At 43.2% G+C, this 19,681-nt stretch overlaps 1 protein-coding gene across 1 annotated transcript in view; it reads left to right on the plus strand.

Annotated features, from left to right (window-relative positions):
* FANCD2 (FA complementation group D2) overlaps positions 1–19,681 on the plus strand; it is a 1,101,131-nt gene that overhangs the window by 181,556 nt on the left and 899,894 nt on the right. Inside the window, exons 15-16 of the mRNA XM_086938826.1 lie at positions 10,988–11,134; positions 12,628–12,762. Coding sequence (XP_086794952.1) covers positions 10,988–11,134; positions 12,628–12,762 — 282 coding nt within the window. The remainder of the gene's footprint in view (positions 1–10,987; positions 11,135–12,627; positions 12,763–19,681) is intronic.

Genomic DNA, 19,681 nt, shown 5'->3' on the forward strand with positions numbered 1-19,681 from the left:
CCGACGCCAGCTGACACTGACGAAGGCAAGTGCTGAAACGCGTCTGTTACCATTTTCTTTGCGCTAAATAAACCGAATATGGTTTAATATCTGCTGCGAGTGCCGTCTTGTTGCTTTCTGCTGCCGGTTCCCGGTCGCAGAGTTGCGGAGCTTTGAATATATATATATGTGTGTATATATATATATATATATATATATATATATACATATATATATATATATATATATATATATATATGCAATATATATATATATACTAGCTGCCCGTCCCAACTTTGTCCGGGAGCAACAGGCTTCCCCGACCCCCGTCCGCCCCGACATTGTCCAGCAGCCCGGGCCCCCGACTCCCGCCTACCCCGATATGGGTACCCTTACCGCAGCCGCCGCTCCTCCCGCCTGTCCGCTGCTCGCACCGCCGCAGGCCTGTCCGCTGCTCCTCACGTCACCGCTCCTCCCCGCGCCATGTCCGCCGCTCCCTTACCTCAGCCGCCGCTCCTCCAGCCTGTCCGCTGCTCGCACCGCTGCTGGCCTGTCCGCTGCTCCTCACGTCACCGCTCCTCCCCCACGCCATGTCCGCCGCTCCTCGTCGCGCTCCTGGACGCCGCTCCTCCCCGCGCTCCTGACGTGAGCACGCACGTCGCGCCCGGCGCTACTTCGGAGGGACTACTTTTTTTTTTACTGTACATTTTTCAAATAACGTTTTTTTAAAATGTATATAGCCTATAACCATCTACACACCCTGACGATTCCAACAGTGTATCTGGTGTGTGGATTGGCGCTGTGGTTCCCGAGTTTATCCGCCGCAAAGGCTGAAAGTTCTTCCTTTATTATAGTAGTATAGATCTGCATATCTATATAAATACATGTACATACATGCATACATATGCATGGTATGTACGAGAAAGTTTAAAAAAACACTAAAAAAAGCAAAGCTAAAAAAACACCTAATTACAAACAGAATTGCTTTAACTTAAACGAGGGCGAGACCTATTGCATTTTCAATGCTTGTGTGTCAGTTTGACAAGTTTTTCAGATTGGATTTTAGTGGGCAAATTAACTATTTCTCCACCTAAAACAACAGGGTTCTAACAACGTTGTGACTTCCGTAAACAGATATTGGTAATGGATTTGCACGAGGTGCATCTCTGGTGTTTGGGCTCGGGGCACAACTCCAAGTCATGTGAGGAATGTGCCTCTCATGCACCCGAAAGCGATGTGGGGCTATGGAGTAAGGCTGTACATTGTGGAATATCAAAAGAAGCCAAACCAGTCCCACTCCTAGTTGAGGGCGAGGCACGTTCCTGCTCTCTAGGCAGCGACATGTCCTCTTCACAGTCAAGGTTATTGGGTGTCTCAAAGTCCAAATCGAAGCAACTCTAGATAATGCCCCTAGTTCACTGGGCCATTGAAGATGAAGCAGCAGTTCAAGGGCTTGCAGGATGCCCTGCTGGGTATTTTTGTTGCACCTCCAGGCCAGAATGATCCAGAGAGACATCCGTTGGGTCACCACCGGCTGATCCATCCTTGGTTCTCTCTGAGCCCATGAACAGACCCCACCAGTAGGTTCTGCACTTACTCCATTGCCAACTTTCATACTAGCTCCAAGTACTGCAAACAGGGCGGGCTTTAACACTGGTGGCGCCCTGCGCGACAATGACTGTTGGCTCTCCCCCAATGACCACCTCTGCCCGGATTCCCTTACTAGCACCCTTTCACAGTGCCTCTCAAGTCTCTATAACACTGTCTCTCAGATTACTTTACTTTTATAGCGCCACTCATACCATTGTAAGGTGTCAGAGCACTTTATATTGCACACACATTACAAAGAGACAATCAATCATGCTTGTGTAAATCTGTGTATAGGAAATGTTACATCAAACAGGACTACTAGGTGTAGTGTATGAGTAACATGTCATCGATACTGGTAGGCAATATAGTTTGAGTCCTTATTTTAGAAAAAAACATTTAGAATTTAAAACGTAACATCATTGTTAGGGCTTCTCGTTAATAATAAAAAAATTCTACCCAAATGAACCCTTTTCACCAGATTAGGCTGATGAAAGACTGGGTAAAAAAACATATAGCTCTAACATATACCTTGCAGTTTGCATGCAATTCTTTGATGACAGTTAATAACTCAATGTCCTATAGTAGGGTTTTGACTTATAAAATACAAGTTACAAAAGGAGATCTCTTACAGAAGCAGTAACCTTCTAACCTATTTACATTATATGCACTTTGTTATCTGCATAGTAATCCTTCTTAGAAGCAGGCATTTTAACCCTGTGCGCTACATTAGGATGAGTCAAAACTTTCACTAAACAAACCTCCAGTCTCTTTCCAGGAAGCAGTGGTGTAGCAAGATCAGGTGGTACCCTGTGCAGAAAGTTTGTTGTCACCCCCTGCGTTGAGTTCAGCCACGTTTTGTTGCGTTTGTTGACTGAACTAAAAAGTTTCAATACTTACATATTTTAGCAATTTTATCACCCCCCCTTAGTGATGATACCCGGGGCGTCCCGCACCCACCCCAACCCCCTTCCTATGCCGCTGCCAAGAGGACGATTAATCACCAGCAGTATCTTGACATTTTAATTGATGCCTGGAAATTGCTTTAGGCCAGGAACACCAAAACAGGTGCTTCAAAAATGATAATATACTTGCAAAAATGACACCCCGGCCCCAAGTCAGCGCCCGGAGCGATGGCACCGATCGCACCACCCTAGAGCCGGCCCTGCCTGCAAAGGTCCCTTCTTCTCCGACCCTGAGCTGAATCTATCTCAACACAGACTTGTCCTGAACATTCGGATTCAGACAAAACACCTTTTTTGCGGAGCCATTTTCAAATGCTCCATCAGTTTTTCGGTTCCAACTCTGACCAGAGAAGACAATGGGGATGATTTACCACCACATTGTGATAAAGACAGTTTATATATAGATTTACAGGAGGCAAGTGGGCTTGATACTTCCCCTGATACAGGACTTATTCCTCCCCCCAGGGCCAGCAACAGAAGGGAGTGCTTTCGTTGCTGTGGTACTTTGACATTCTGCTGAGGTCCTGGACCTACAACTTCTTTCTGCTGAGGTTAAAATGAACGTCCTTCATGAAGTTCTTCAGCTTTGGCCTGCTTTTTATGAGTTCTTACTTTGATTCAATTAAGCCCTACATGATACTGGTATGGGCACCTGGTCTTATCTTTGCTCTTCCCTACGTGTGAACAGGCAGGTCGCCAGACACCCCAGACGGCTGCCCGGTGACCCTGATTGTCTGATCCAGCATGCTACTCCTGAGTCTTTGTCCACCAGCAAAGAGAATACAAACTCCTTTCCTACCCACACCCTATCCCTCCAGGCAGTGAGTCAGCATATTGAGTTTATGAAACTAATGTTCTTGTTAGCCAGACTTGCTTCAGGTAAGGCTACGTAATTGGCCTACTGGTCTGATATATGCATGCCCCGTGGGACATGGCCAGTGAGATCTTTATGGATGACTTGGAACTGTTTAGGGCATCCTTGTCTCTTACCATCCAAGATGGGCAGGATACAGCCAAATATGTGATTTGGCCTGCATATTTCTGCTTGTTTTGGGCAATCAGTTGGTACAAGGGTGATTCTCCATCTCCACACATGGGTAACATCCATAGGCTTTTTTGGAGAAGTGTAGGCATCCCTTATGGACATGCAATTTGATGGATCCCGCCTTTTTGGTCAAAACGCTGACTCCGCCCTGGAGCGTATCAAGGAAACTACCCCTGCCAGGCAGTTTCCTCATCACTTTTGGTCCTTTGGAGGCTACACCAGAGGTTTGGCATACAGGCAATACCAGGTCCCCCGCTGCAGTCACCTTGGCTATTTCATGGCCAGGAATGGGGATTAGGCAGGTAATGTACAGGACACCAGGGGCACCAATTTTCTCTGTTTCCTTCCCCTTTGACATCAGCCTCCAAGCTCCTGTAGTTTGCCCGTATTAGTGTATCACCACCCTGTGAGAGGCAGGTTTAGAAATTTTCTTCAAGGATAGCATTCCATCACATCTGACTGATGGGCCCTCCAGATCGTCCAACAGGACTGTGTCCTGCCATTTCTTTCTGACCCATAACAGCTTCCACCCACATCAAAGTAGTACAGTGTCCATACTTGCCATCGTCCTATTTAGATCTTTGCCCTCTGAATGCATTCCCGCAGAAGGATAAATTCAAAATGCTCACAGTGACCCAAATTTTGCCTTTCCCGGATCTGGGCGACTGAATGGTAAACCTTTACCTGCAGGATGTGTTCTGTCATGTGCATGTCCTGGAGCCCCACAAATGTTACCTGCGAACAAGGTCCTTTGGAGTGGAATGTGAAGTCTCAGTGGGACAATCACCCAGGAAACTATTGAATGTCACCAAGGATTCACAGGAGACTACACAAAATCTGCAGGGGTGACTGTTTGACTGGAGCCTGGCCAGCACGCAACCCCTCTACCTTCCCCATCCAGAGCGTACGGTGGTGGCAGATGCCTCACTGCTGGGTTGGGGAGGTCACCTGAAAGAGGTGGAGATCAGAGGACTCTGGTCTCGGGCGGAAGACCACCTCCATATGAATCTGTTGGAGTTGCAGGCCATCCGTCCCATCAGGGGAGGCTGGTACAGGATGTCGTGGACAACCGCACCACTAAGTGGTACTGCAGCAAGAAGGGCTCAGTGTGGTCCTGGGTCATGTTCCAAAAGCCTTTACGCCTGTGGAAAAACGTCAGGGGATCTGTCTGATTTGTGTAGCACCTATCTGGATCATTGAACATCATGGGGAACAACATCAGCCGGCTGCACCTGGCAGATCATAAATGACAGCTACACCTGAGGGGGTACAGGGTGTGTTCCGACAATGCAGAGAACCCTGGCTAGATCTTTTCGCCACCACAGAGCACACGCAGTGTCGAAACTTTTGTTGGAGTTCCTGCAAAGGTGCACGTTAGAAAATGCATTTTGACTAGGGTGGGACACAGGACTCCTGCCCAGAGCGCTGAAGAAGGTCAGGAATGACTAGGCCCAAGTCATCCTCGTGGCTCTGAATTGGGCCAGCAGAATTTGGTCCCTGGAGCTTCTAAGCATGTGTGTCTGCCCACTAATCTCATCACTTTGGGAAGATCTTCAGTAGCAGTGGCAATTATTTGCCACCCGAAATAATTGATGTGCTTCTGACTGCCAAATGTCCTTCCACTAAGTCTATGGAGCTGGGACGATTTGTGTCTGGGTGTGGCAGCCGCAGGACAAACCTTCTGTAAGCTAAGCTGTTGCTTATTTTATTGTTTTGTCTTTGGCCCTGAAATGCCTTGCAAATGGGTTCTATTTAAGGTTATTTGTTGGACTGATCAGGTTTTCTTAGTTTACCTAACCATCAGTTTAAATCACCTGTTGTGATGTTATTTCTTAAAGGTTTAACACGCATGTTCCCTCATAAACCATTTGTAATGCCACAGTGGGATCTGAATTTGGTTGTGACTTTTCTCATGTGTCATCCCTTTGAGCTATTGCTCCGCTGCTCTTAGTGTTTTTTGACATTGAAGACTGTTTCCCTTGTCACGGTCAAATCAGCTTGTTGCGTGACTGACCTCCAGGCTATCTCAACACAACCACCATACACCCTTCTAGACAAACTGGCGCTGAAGATACCAGGGCGGCCTGTTATGGCAAGTTTTTCTTTCTTTCCGGAGTTTTACATAGCGCAAACTTGACCCGAAGGTATCGGAGCTCTTTAAATGAGCACCAGCTGCATTACACAAGGACACATTCATTTTTGTTAGGCACAGGGAGATTAAGTGATTTGCCCAGAATCACAGGACATGAGTGTCATTGTCAAGACTCCAACCCGATTGCCCAGATTTGAGATCGACCGCCCTAGCTGTTAGGCCACATCCTCTCCCCTGAGAGAACGTTGTTACTCCTTTTCATTTTATACAATCTGTCACTTTCCCAGCATACTTTGGTCTGCATTACCCTTCAAAAGAAGAGGAGAGATTCCTCTATGTAAATCCCAAAAGAGCTTTAAGCTTTTACTTTGATCACATCGTGTTTGTGCGTCTCCCTGGGGAAAAGGAATGTAAGGCAGAGTAGAAAAGGACTCTGTCAAGGCGGATAGTCCTTTGCATTAAAATCTGTTGCACATTGGCCAAGAAGCTGCCATATTCCACCAGGACCAAGGCTGCTACCTCTGCATTGACCCGCATAGCGCCTATTCTTGACATCTGTCAGGGGGTAACATAGGCTTCAGTACACATGTTCATGAATCTCCATTGCCTTGACCGACTGGTCTGATGAGAACTGCATCCTCCAGTTCAGTCTTGGAGGGTTCTTTGGCCTTAGTCCACTCCACAAACCCCCCACCTTAGGATCTATTGCTTTGGTATCTATTCTAAAGGTGAGGAATCTGCAGTTAACCTGCTTTTCTGATGAAAGCGTCTATCTTCCTTGCTCTTCTTATGTAACTCTTTTTCTGGTGGATGCTCTATTTAACCCCAGATTCATTTCCCTCCCACCACTCCATTCTGTGGAGTGGTCTCTTTTTCCAATCTAACAAATTCCCTAGTTAGAGATCTACCCAATGGTACCCAGTGTTATGTGTTCCACGTTTGAAGGCACAGAAAAAGTCAAGCAAGAAACATATGTTGGCACTTATATCTGGCTCTGCTCCGTCTTTTCCAGGGCAGTGCGTGCGAGCACTGCAATGAAGACCTCCGTATCCAGTTGGGTCCCTGGAAATTATTCTAAAGGTGAGGACTCTGTGGTTCTATAGAGTATCCACCAGAAAAGACATTACCAATCATATGTAACTTGTTCTTTTCTGGTCCATGTCCTTTTTCTAGAATGTGCACAACTGTTGAGGCATTTGGTATCCATTATCCCATTAAGAATTTCTAACAGATATATATATATATATATATATATATTCACTGAAAAAACCATAGGTTTCACACCAGTTATAGTTAGGAATTAGCATTTAAAAAACCTATTAAATTCACTGACAACACCAGTTATAGTTAGCTGGAAATTTTACTGACATAAAACCATTGAAATTCACACGTTATAGTTAGTTGGACTCACTATAACTTGCGCGCCTGCAATGCACTGCTGATGACGTCACATATTACATCACTCATGACATGGTCAGTGACATCACTCATGACATCACTGATGACACCATCCTTGTGACAGAGTGACAGACCTAATTTCAGTGTAATGTAACGCTTGAAACACATGGCCCCCACATCAAACCTAGGGGGTCAAGGGGGGGTCTACTCTGCCCCCTTATGGTCATTTCCCCCTTTGTTTTGGCCACCTCTTGTGTCTCGATCCTACCGAGACACAAGATGGCGGCCGCTCCGGACTGTTTAGAATGTTTACAGACACCCCAGAGCCAATCAGCTTTCTGCGCGCAAGTCGCGTGGCGCGCCCGGTGCGCGTACCGGTGCGCTTACCGGAGCGCTGCTATAGATATATATATTTTTTTGAACCTTAATTACTCAAAATCCACTGGAGCACATATCTTGAGACATAGCAAAGGCACATCGGGCTACCAGTCCCTACAATTTTGCCAAGTTTGGTGGAAATCCATTCAGCCGTTCGGGCTAAAAGTGAAATCGACCGCCCTATGGAAATTAACATGGGGAAAACGCGTTTTGGGACCCCCCTTTTATCTCGGCCCCCGCTTGACGAATCCCCCCCCAAACTTTCAGGGAAGGACCGGAACGCCGCGAGGCCATTTTGAGGACATTTTCAGGCAGATTCGTCAACCGGCGCCAAAGTTATTCCAAATAGAATTTTCAGATTTAACATTGAAAAAAATCCTAACTATAACTACCTACTGGCGACCGCCAGTAGGTAATATATATATATATATATATATATATATATATATATATATATATATATATATTCATTTCTTGTGTTGTCATGCCAATATATATTTCATAGAATCCTAACAAGAGTTCAAGGTAACAATACATAACATCAAACATCAAACTACACACTAAACCCCAAAAGACGTGGCAGTTAAAAAGACCAATAAAGAAGAAAAGAAGGTAGGTGAGGAAAAAGAAGAAATCCATGTTAAAGTAAATAGAAATCATAGAAAATGTATTAGCAAACTTCTTTAAATACTAAAACATGCAGGACAATCGCCCTCAATACAGTACACAAACCACAAAAATAATCAACAATACAATGTGTAATCGAACAAGTGGCTGACGGAAGGGATTATACATAGATAGGGAGTTCAGGACAAAACTGAAGCAACACAAAGCATAACAATGCGTCCTTCAATTACGGCCACATATATGCGTCAACGACGTTTCGACCATTGTAGATATTCAGTCATCATCAGGACAGAACAATAGTTATCTGAGCATCCAAAATAATTGAATAAAACATCTATTCAAAAGGAGGAGAAGGTCCGACCAGAATTTCCACAATAATTTTTGATCTACCAAGAAATTGGCTGAAGAATAAAATAAATCAGAAACAAAGTGCAGATGATATAGTCGTTATTTAATAGGTCATGGTTTCAATTGATCCTCACGAAAGATTGGAGAGACCGACAAAGAAATCGGGAGCTTGAACGAAGCCAATATAATTTGGTATGAGCAAATTCTGCAACTGGTGATCGCCTCAAGATTGCCGACCATTTACTTATGACTGTGTAGCGCATTTAATTAGTTAAGCACAGTCAGGGAAATTCGTGATGGCCATGCTCATAAAATCCATGCATGCCCACCGGGCTCCTAAGTTCATAAACAATATATATTTCATGGCATGGGTTCATGCTTTAAGTGTTACAGTTCATGAAAAATGTTAGAGAAATCTAATTTTCTTACCTTTCCAGTTAAATTTGCTTTTTACATGTTTAATTACATACTATACAGCTTATACTTGTTCCAGCATATTACATTTTTTGTAGGTGGAATTTCCCCGATAATGGCTAGTATATCTTTATGGTCTGGTTGGTTGCTGCGCTGCCTCACTTTAGTGTCCCAAGTATTACCTTTCTGAAACACAAAAAGTGGTTGGAGATTTTGCAAGGTCTTAAGGCGGTTTCTGATTACAAATCATAATGCTGTTGATGCCAAATTTGTTAACACACCAGTGGAACGTCTGTCATTGTTTTTGAAAGGGTTCCTTAATCTGTTGTTGGATGTATACTTTCTTTTTCTTTGGTGCAAAGCTTTTTCCCATCCTAGAAATGTGTTCTGTGTATACGTCTATCTAATCTGTAAAAACTGGCCATAGGGAAGGTTGTGTCACAGGTTAAGTAGGTGAAAGCTTTTATAGCGTGTTGCAGTTAGTCAACATAGTCCACAGACAAGAGTAGTCAATTTTCATTGCATGGTTCAGATCCAGACCATTTATTTTCTCATTCCTATAGTTTAATTTGATTTTCAAGTCTGGGTCCAGTTATTAAGCAAGACCGGAAAGTTTAGGACTCCATTTTCAATTCATTCCATACCATGAATATATCCTCTCTGTATCTTCTCTCTTATCATATATTTTTGGCACTCCTATTTTTGTGAAAACACCTATTTATCTTGAAATTAAAGTTTATTCAGTTTGTTAATTTTAGAACAATTGAACAGGCTGAGCCTGCTCCACTGATCTGGTGAAAGTCCTTAAGCATTTTAATAGAAAGAAAATGGGACCCTTGGCTTAAATTCGCAATGCATTTTTGCTAACATATTTAAGGCTGCTACTTGATCCTCCGTTTATATCATCACTAAAATCTAATGTGTACACATTCATTTAAGGCAAGCAGTAACGGCGAGGCACTCTATTTTCAAAAATCTCATAGTACCAGCAGTACTTCATTCACAGTGCAATGAAGTGGGAAATAGTGCTTTGTAATCAATGTACACCATAGTAGTTTAGAAAAGGTTCTTGCTGCAAAAGTAGTAGGTTCATTATTTTAAAAACGTACATTTTCAGTCTAAGATTAGCCTGGATTCACATGAGACCCCGACTCATCTCTCTGTTGAAAAACAATATCTGCATAGTACAGTTTGACATGTATGCATAGCTTTGTGCGATAACAGTGGAAATATCAATGTGAAGATACTACATTAAATATAGTGCATGAATGGTCTTGGGTCACTGATGTTACAGTCATAATCTGTATATTGGTGATGCAGTAAAACCTCAAGCAGATCAACAAGGTACTCTCCAGTTGGTTGGGTGATACACAGCACGTACATTTAGAATAGTCTCAAACTACAAAGCTGTTGTTATAGGTTAATATTTTTTCCATTTCATATAAGCATTCATGCATTCGCTTTGCATGTGCATTACTTTTTTTCTTGAATGTTATTTTAGAAAAACATTACTAGACAGAACTTTGGGATGCTAAGCCAGTTTTGAACACAGTTTCACTTTAAACCGCTTTTAATTCAAGGATCGAGAAGTCTTCAGAATGTGATCCTGTATGGTCACTTTGCTTAAGGGTAAAGCCTATTGAACTATGTGCACAAAGAGCAGTTTGCACAGAAACTGGAATAATAACAGGTTGTGGGGTAATTACCATGTCCCTACATTTGTCGTTTGGAAAAGATTTTGTAATCAATGTGCAAAACATTAGTACCCCATGTTATTCCTCACTTTGTACGGTAGAGTAGGTAGGTGGTATTTATCACACTCAGTAAATACCTCCACACTGGATAACTGTACTCAGTTACCACCCCCTCAACTCAGAATGAGACTCTACCACCATGGGTGAAGTATTTCACTCTCTTACTGTATTCAAAAACTATATTTTCTTACTTTACTCATTTTTAGACGGTTGTGACTTATTGCTATAAATGAGATCCTTCTTGCAATATGTTTGAGCAAGAGTAAATATAGTTATCCTAAATTCCTGTTTGTTTTCCTACAATTGTTATATTTTTAGAGAATGAGCAGTCATATTCCAGAGCCCATCACAGAACCAATTGTTATTAATTTCATGTTTTATATTTTCTTTTCATGTAAAGGTCATAGACCTAATTGTTCTGCTGATACTCTATACCACCAACACAAATAATAACAAAAAACAAGTGGAAAGGGTTCTGAGAAAGAAGATTCGTTTAGGCTGCATCCAGAGCCAACTTCTACAGAGTATGTTCAGAAACCATTCAATTGTAAGTATCTGTCAACCTAAACTTTTGTTTGTCTCTCTTCCCTCATCTTTACCATGTCATCTGTGCCCATTTGAACAACTATTCTGTGTCTTTGAGTGGACTTGTAGCATTATCTTTTGTGTGTATCTGCTCCAAATATTATGCACACACAAAGCTCAAAGGTTATATGTGGTTGTCAGAGGGTGTGACTGCACTTCACATTTCCCAATGCCTTTCAATTGCCTCTGTAGTAGTCCGCATTACCGGAGAGCAGTGGAATACCCTCATGACTGTTATAAATATAGTTCATTGGACCTGTACATCAACATTTACTAAAACAAATGATCAGAATATTGCTTAAACAATCATCCCTGGTTAGTCCCTTACTCGCTCTTAAGGCTTCGGAGAGAGCTCCCAACCCGTTTGCTTTGCTGTCCGCCGTGTTCCCCCTTTACGCATTCTGTCCTACTGTTGCTGTTTTGTGTGGTCCCTGTGCATTCTTAGAGTTTCTAGAGGGCTTAAAATACATTTAGAGGCATCTTTGAAGAGGGTTGCCTTCAGGGTGTTTGTATTTATTTTCGTTTATTTATTTTGTTGATAGATTTGATTGATTTTGTATGATCTTAGTTTTGTGATTTCTTAAGATCCACGAAACAGATTGAACTACCTCCTTTCCCACTAAGTTTAAAGCTGCTTTGAATAATCAAGTTATTTTTATTTGATATCCAGGTTCTGCTGGGGATGTAACTTGAAGTCCATTACTGCACATATTTTGTGCTGTGACAATGATGTGCTTTGGATACCAAGTTGATTACTCTGAATTTTATTCTCGTATGAATCCGCTTTTGAGATTCAAGCTGACTATGCCTCCTTGATTTTGGTTTGTTTGAAGCTTCTGGAGGATCGCTTTCTTGGGTTCCCTAATGTAGATTGTGTTTCAGTAGTACAGCCAAGAAGATACCACTGTCCTTCAAAGTAGAGGAATCTACTGCAGTCCAAAATGAAAAATATGATACCCATAATCTATGAGACTTCCCAAGTTGTACAGCCAATCAGCATCATCTCAGGCAGACTGTGTGTTCTTGCATCTCTATGCAAGTGGGCAAAACAAGCTAAGTCAGAGGTGGCAAGACAGACATATGAAATGTATAGTCTGCTCTTGAATGGGGCCTTCATGCACAAAGAGCCCATTGTTAACTTTTCGGGCACGTGCCGCTGGTACATGCAAGCATGCATTTAATTTAAGGTGCTGTTGGACTAAGGGTGCAGATGTTACTACGGTGAGTGACTTACAGTTCAAGCACCATTTACCGCAAGATTACACAGGTTCTGAAATGTTGGGTCTGTTGCTGTACACTGTTCATCTGATCTGCTGGGTGCATGGTTGGACATGTCAGTGCTAATTCTACAGTTGTTGTAGTAACTTAAGTTTCCTTTGGCATTGTGTATATAAACAAACACATTTCTTTGAGTTCTATACTTGCTTTTTATTGATGTGATATTTTCTTTGATAGGTTCTCAGAGATTATTTCCCTTCTATCTTGTCCCTGGCTCAAACTTTGTTGCGATCAGCAGATCCGAGTGCAGTCTCCTTCGGCAGCTTCATGTATAAACATGCTTTTGAAGTATTTGACTCCTACTGCCAGCAGGTATGTGTACCTCAAAATAGGTGCAGAAAAACAAAAACAAATGCTAGTTAAAAAAACATACAGTACTTAATAAATGTGTTTGTCTTAATGCGTTTTTCTCTTTCGGTATGTCTCTTACTTGCTCAAACGATTACAATTTTACACAGTTAACAGTCAATACATCATTTATCTGTCTATCTCTCTATCCCTATCTGTCCATCGGTCTACCATTTATTTGTACATGTATTTATTTCATTTTTTTGTTGTAAAACATTGCAAACCACCAGGGTAGCCGTAGCCTCATAGTGCTTTGGTACACAGATTAGACGTGGGTCTACAAATCTGTAGGGTGACAATAAACCTAAATCAGGTGATGTGATTATAAATGAATAATAGTCACAAGGTGAACATATACTGTGCCGAGAGCTGGTTTTAGGCATCTGCCCATTCAGGCTCAACCTCAGAAGTAGGCAGCAAAGGAGGCTAAATATAAAATTGTTTCACTAGATGAAATTTTTGCAGTCTTCTGAATCTGAGGAAGTTTGGTTCAATATCATAAATATTTTGGAGGTAGTGCAATAGTGATGATCCTTGAATGAGAAGGGTCCTTTGGCTCCAAACTTCCTAGATCTGTACAATCGAATACACATTAAATTATGTGAGGGAGTTGATTGCAGGGCCTGAGCTCTGCCCATCAGTAGGGGCCAACTGCTTTGCACATGTTGTTTGCCCTTACATAGTGGGTGGGCACATGACTTGCGCCCAACCTTATGCAAGCAGCCAGCTCACTGCCTACAACCAGCTCATGTTACCCTGAGTCTTTAGCCATGTGCAGTGAGGGTTGCCTGGGATGCATCAAGGATGCACTAATTGTATCAATAACTCTTGACACGAACTACCATAATTTGAATACCATTACTTAAAAGGCATTACGCTTCACACAATGAACACTATGATGTTTATTGCAGTAGTTGATTTTTACAATTAAACTTGTCTCTAAAAATAATCTTTATTTTTCTGTTTTGTTTTTTCATACTCATTAGTTGTGTTTTTTTTTCTTTGTTTGGTCATATCTAAAGTGGCAAATTACCATTTGAGTTTCTAAAAGTAAACTGTAGGACAGTGTACTATTATATGGTGTGGTTGTGAGACCTCACCATGAAATAATGTCACAATCTCTCTTAGGTGCAGTTAGGCTCTTTAATAACATCTTTGGCTCAGTCCTAGGTAGCTGTGGGACAGAGTAACCAGGCAAAATCAGAGGAACAAGGATAAAGCATTTAGAAGTACCAAAACAGTCTCTAAGTAAGGAACATGACTCGATAAGAATCCAGCACCAATTTATAAGAATAGATTTTATTTTTATCTTTAGATAGACACCAAAACAACAAAAATCAACTGATGGATACCGGAGAGATGATTTTTCAAAGTTAAGATAAATTACTGTTGCATAAATTCTAAATTAAAGGTATAAGTTTAGAAATTTACATTTTTGTTTAGTTTGTTTGGTTTGTAGATGAAGAGTACCTATATTAATTTAAGGGTGGTGTTTAAATTATAAATTTAAGGTATAACTATAACTTAAGAATTTGTAATGTTTGTGTATTTTGAGTTTGGTTTGTATAGAAATAATAAATAATATTTTGCTAACCATAACAGAGGGTTAAAGTTCATCCACCATGCTCTTTAAAGGAAAGTTTTGGGGTGATCTGTCAAGTAAACGGCTGAACAGAATTACACTAAGTTTGGCTGAAAGACTAGATCTTTACCAGAAAGCATGCTTTTGGTGATTTGAAGTAAATTTGTTCAGCCATTTTTGAGAACTTAAGGTGAAAAATGATCTGGTTGGTCCCAAGGGAGAACCACAATACCGCAAATTAAACAAAAAATAGAAAAGAAAAAAGAGCATTCTGATGTGCCACACGGCCCCTCCCGCCCCCCACTGCCTGTCGGCCAACTCTACACCAGGGGAAGCAGCGGTCCTGCAGTACCGAAGAATCAGATTTGCTGCCCACAACATGAAGACAAATGATGAGCAGACCATTACAGGACTGTCCCCATGTCATTAAGTAATTTTTAAGTACAGTGGAGCAGGAAGGGGTAAGTGGACTCCTGCGCTCTAACCTCCCTGGGCCCAAAATGAATAAAACATTTTTTGGGTGTAAGCTAGTACTGCAGTACACTTGCAGGAGTCCAAACTGCTCCTGCAGGAGAATGGTGAGACCCAGCGTGGGCCCCCCAGTGGACTGGGTTGGTGACATATAGCAGTATGTCATCCACATATAGAGAGATGCATTTGTCTCACAGTGTGTTAACATCTTCCTTAAATGCGGTGAGAACTGTGTGTGAGCGGACTGTGTATGCCAATGGCTCTAGTATGAGAGCAAATAGTAAGAAGGATATCAGTCAACCTTGGCGTGTGCCACGTTTGATGGGAAATTCCGCCTAGAGTTACCCATTTACTCTCACCTGTGCCACAGGGTCCTTCTAAAGCAATGCAATTCATGCTCAGAATTCGGGCCTGAAACCATATTTCACTAAAACCTGTCCCAGAATGGGCCAAAGAACAGCATCAAAGTCCTTTTCGATGTCAAAGGATAGCTGTAGATATGGGTTGTCTAGGTTTTGTACAGTTTCCAGCCAGTTATATTGTCTATGGAGGTTAAGTCAGGTAGACTGTTTGGGCATGAAGACCGATTGGTCACAGTGAATTAGGTCAGTAATGACCTTGAGGAGCCTTTTCGCTAGGATGTTGGTCTCCATGTTTATGAGTGAGATCGGGCGGTAGGAACCACATTCCGTCTTTGTTTACCCTGGTTTGAGAAATGTCACTGTCATGGAGCTTCTGAGGTCCTGCGGGAGGGTACCAGTTTTCTTGGCTTCTCTAAATAGTTGGTGTAAGTATGGGCCTAAGTATGGGCCTAATAGTTTGCCGTTAGGGCCCAGAGTTTTTCCTGGTTTCAGATCTCGAATGGCTGTTTTTACCTCATAGGTATCACCTCGATTTCGAACAGGCATCTGTCTTCTTCCATTAAGCTAGGAATCGCGACTTCAAGGTAGCTCTCAACGTGGGATGCCTCAGCTGTTTGGCGTGCATCATAAAAGGCATTGTAATAGCTGGCAAATTCATTCCCTTTATCCCCATCTGCCTTGTATAATCTACCATCTTTCTTAGTCAAGCATGCCAGCAACCTCCCAGCTATGTCTCCAGCATCATATGGATGCCGTTGTGTGTCTAAAAGGGAAATTCTAACTTCCTGATGGGCCAGTGTCTGATATTCTTTCCGAAGCATCGCTATTTTATGTATCTTGGAGGAGTCTGCTGTGGCTCCGGGCTGTCCCTCTAGTTGTATAATTTCCTTCTCTAATTTTTCAAGTTTTCTGAATTCCCGTTTCTTCACGTGGGATATATAGTTTTGTGCCCTATCCATCAGCACATTTTTGTACGCTTCCCAGAGGATGATTGCAGAGGATATAGAGTCTTTCTTTTCATAAATCTCTCTCGCCACCACCTCATCTCGCAATTCCCAGGCATTAAGCTTCCATCCTGTTCTCTGTCTTCATGGGCACGGTGGTCTGATAGACCCCAAGCCAAATATTCTGCTTTGTCTACAAGCCGCACTTCTCTTCCTGGGGGCTACTATATAGTCCTGCCTAAAGAAAACCTTGGGTGCCCCAGAGAAATAGGAGTATGCACGGACGTGCGGATGAAAACAGTGTCACAAATCAGACAATCCCAGGGTTGTCATGAATCCGGTTAGAGTTTTCCCTTGGCTACTGGAGCTTGGATGCGATTGGTCAAATCTCACATTTGCTACATCGATTAAGTTCACCAAAAGATCTATCTGGTGGAGTCCTCTTCCAGTAGCACTTCAGTAAGATGATCCAATGTTTGTTTCTGGAGCCATGGGGGTGCATATACACTGACTAGAGTTATGTGTCTGTGTCCCCATATGCCCTTGACTGCTACGTAGGTGCCATTGGGGTCTGTTCATGTCTTCTCTATTCTAAATGGGGTGTCTTCCTCATTAAGGTTGCTACACTATGTGATCCTGTGGTGAATCCAGCATGTGCAAGTGTAGTGTAAGCCACCCTACCCACAAATCTACAGTGGGAGCCCTTCAGATGGCTTTACTGCAGCAGGACAATGTCTGATTTGAGCCTCTTGATATATGCTGCCACTAACCCTCTTTTGATTTTATTACCTAAGCCATTAACGTTCCAGGTGAGGATCGAAAACATTGAACTTAACCCCATACCCCCCACTCTCCCCCCATCACCCCCACTCATTACTTTTGCTTGTCAATGTGACATCTGTGCCGTAGGTGGTTCAGAGAGGTCTGTCCAACTGAGCCAGGTGTACAGAAACTGCGAAATAACAGAGCTTTCCACTCCCTCAAGAAATCTTACAAATCAGAGATTGTTGCAGCAGGCCCTATTTTCCGCATCTTCAAACCGCCACAATATATATCTAGTCGAGTCCTGAGTGGCTGTAGCTTCTTCCCAAAGAGTGGCAACCATGTCCTCCAATTCTGATATCTGGGATTCAGCCTCTGTAAGGTGACTTCAGACCGAACCTCGCCAACCCTCCCCTCCAAGACCTCTGAGGAAGACTGTATAGCCTGAAGAAGGGTGGTGTTATCCGGCATGGTCTGCGTGGCCGGTTGTGTTTGAGGAGATTGGCTCACCACTCGCGCAAAACGATCCAGGCGCCCTTAGCCATTCTGTATCCGGGTGGAAGTTTGTAGGCCACTGGGGCATCGTACGGGCTGGCCTTTTCCGGAGCCTTCCCCATACCACGATGCCACCACATGGCGCCCCTATCCTCGGGGAACGTCTGTGCGATAGGATGGCACTCATCTTGGGGGCCTTTTGTAGGTGGCGGCACGCTGTTAGCTGTGATAGTCCAGGGGCACGTGCTGAGTCCTTCCGCGATACTCCACTCTCAATGTAGGCCTGGTATCCCTCAGGCTGCGGCCCCACTCATTGCTGGTGGCGTAGGCCCCAACAACCCATGAGTCGCTGGGCTCCAGGGCTCCGGATCTGTGCCGCTTCCCCAGTCCCCTCTGTATCACTGGCAGGCCAATGCGGGACAACACGCCCTCCTCTATCTCAGGGAGTGACCAAGCCCTAGCGTGCAGGCATCAGTCCGGGCACTCCAGTCTCAGCCCCGCCGCTGCCACTACCACTTTCTCGGCTTTGTAACAGCTGTGCGGTTTCCGGCACTGCTCGTCACTCTGGACCTACAAATAAAAGCAGGGTGGGACTTCCCCCGGTCAGAGCCCTGACGTAGTTCCCCTGCTACCCCTCCCCCCTGCCCTCCAGGGGCTGTGTCAGTCACTCAAAAGTGTGGGGGGGGGAGAAAAGCAGAGGGGGGAAAGTATAAATCCCTCGGTCGCGGCTCTGATGGTACCCCATCTGCGATGCAGGCCTCTGCAACTGAGTCCTCAGCTTCCTCTTCGACCTATCAGGGCGGTGAGGTTTTAATGTCACAGGGGTGATGGTGTAGTCTAGTAGCTGGACATGCTGGGATACCTTACTGATTGAAGGAAGGCATGATGATCAGGATGTCGTCAGGATTTGTGTGGACCAGTGCGAAGCTCAGGAATTACACATACTGCTCCTCCACCATCTTGGCCACACACCCTCACTCTGAAGACCTTTAACATTGTCAGGCCTACTAGGATTATGAGGCATGGAGGCATGGAGGACCAAATAATGCGGCACGGTGATGTAAACCATGCAACAGAATATCCAGCACATTCTGAGGCACTTTTTTCATCCATTTGAGCTTGAAACCACATTTTTGTAAAATCTGCAAATTATGTGGCAAATATGGTAAGCTAATAATTATATGGTTAACATAGTTGCCACAAAATCACCTTAAACTCAATGACCCTCAGCATTTCCAATGTTTTATCAATCATTTACTCAAGGGAGGTATACACATACTAAACTTTCTAACTCCAGTCAGTGCTTTGAACAAAGCAGCCTTTTTCAATCTAACTACCAAATATATACATGTAATTTAAAAAATACTATATGGGATACTGTGTGTAATATGGGTAAATATTTACATCTCAGTCTTTCAATAACACTTAATAACCGCTTGCCTTTCCCTCAGGGCTTTAGATTTCACGGGACCGATCAAACACTCTTACTGGCTATATTGAACTATATTACACTGTTAACAGTTACATATTTTCCACACACTCTCTCTCTCTCTCTCTCTCTCTCTCGATATATATGTACATACATACATACACAAGTGCACACACACCCCCACATGTAGACATAATATATTTATCTTTATAATAAGTGACCTGGGATCACACACAAAGTGTTTGATTTTAATGCAAATGTCCATGATGATGAGTTGGGATTACAAGTATGTTATAATCTTCCCCTCTCACCCTTTCATGTTCCTCTCACCTTCCTTTCCTGTGCCCTCTTTCACCTGTCTATTAAGCCGTTCCTTCCCCCCCCCCCCCCTTTCTCTGTAGTTTGGTTCCCTCTCGGAACGCTCCCGAGAGTGCACCTTAGAATGTTTAGATGGAGGTTGAGTAGCGTTAGTAACAGCTGTTTGGGACTGCTGTATTGAATAAACCCACGTTAGTTAAATCATTGATTGGTTTCAATAGGATGTTTTTATTCTTTCTTTCACACTTAGTACAAAAGATAGCCAATTCCTGTTTCACCCATATGGCCCAACGGTGAAAGAAAGAATAAACACATCTTATATGAAACCAAACAATGATATCTGGAAATCTTTCCAACTACGATAAAAACTTACTAAAGAAGGCCCAGTCCTCCATCAACTACCTAAACCTATATTTCATAATGGCTCATGGCTGTTGCTAATTGTGAGGCGCGTGCCATCATCAATATTGGGCCCTACCTATTGTAGCATCAAAGCCCAGTATCTGCCACCCATCCCAGT

The sequence above is a fragment of the Lissotriton vulgaris genome, chromosome 9, assembly GCF_964263255.1.
Source record: "Lissotriton vulgaris chromosome 9, aLisVul1.2, whole genome shotgun sequence".
Classification (NCBI taxonomy): Eukaryota; Metazoa; Chordata; class Amphibia; order Caudata; family Salamandridae; genus Lissotriton; species Lissotriton vulgaris.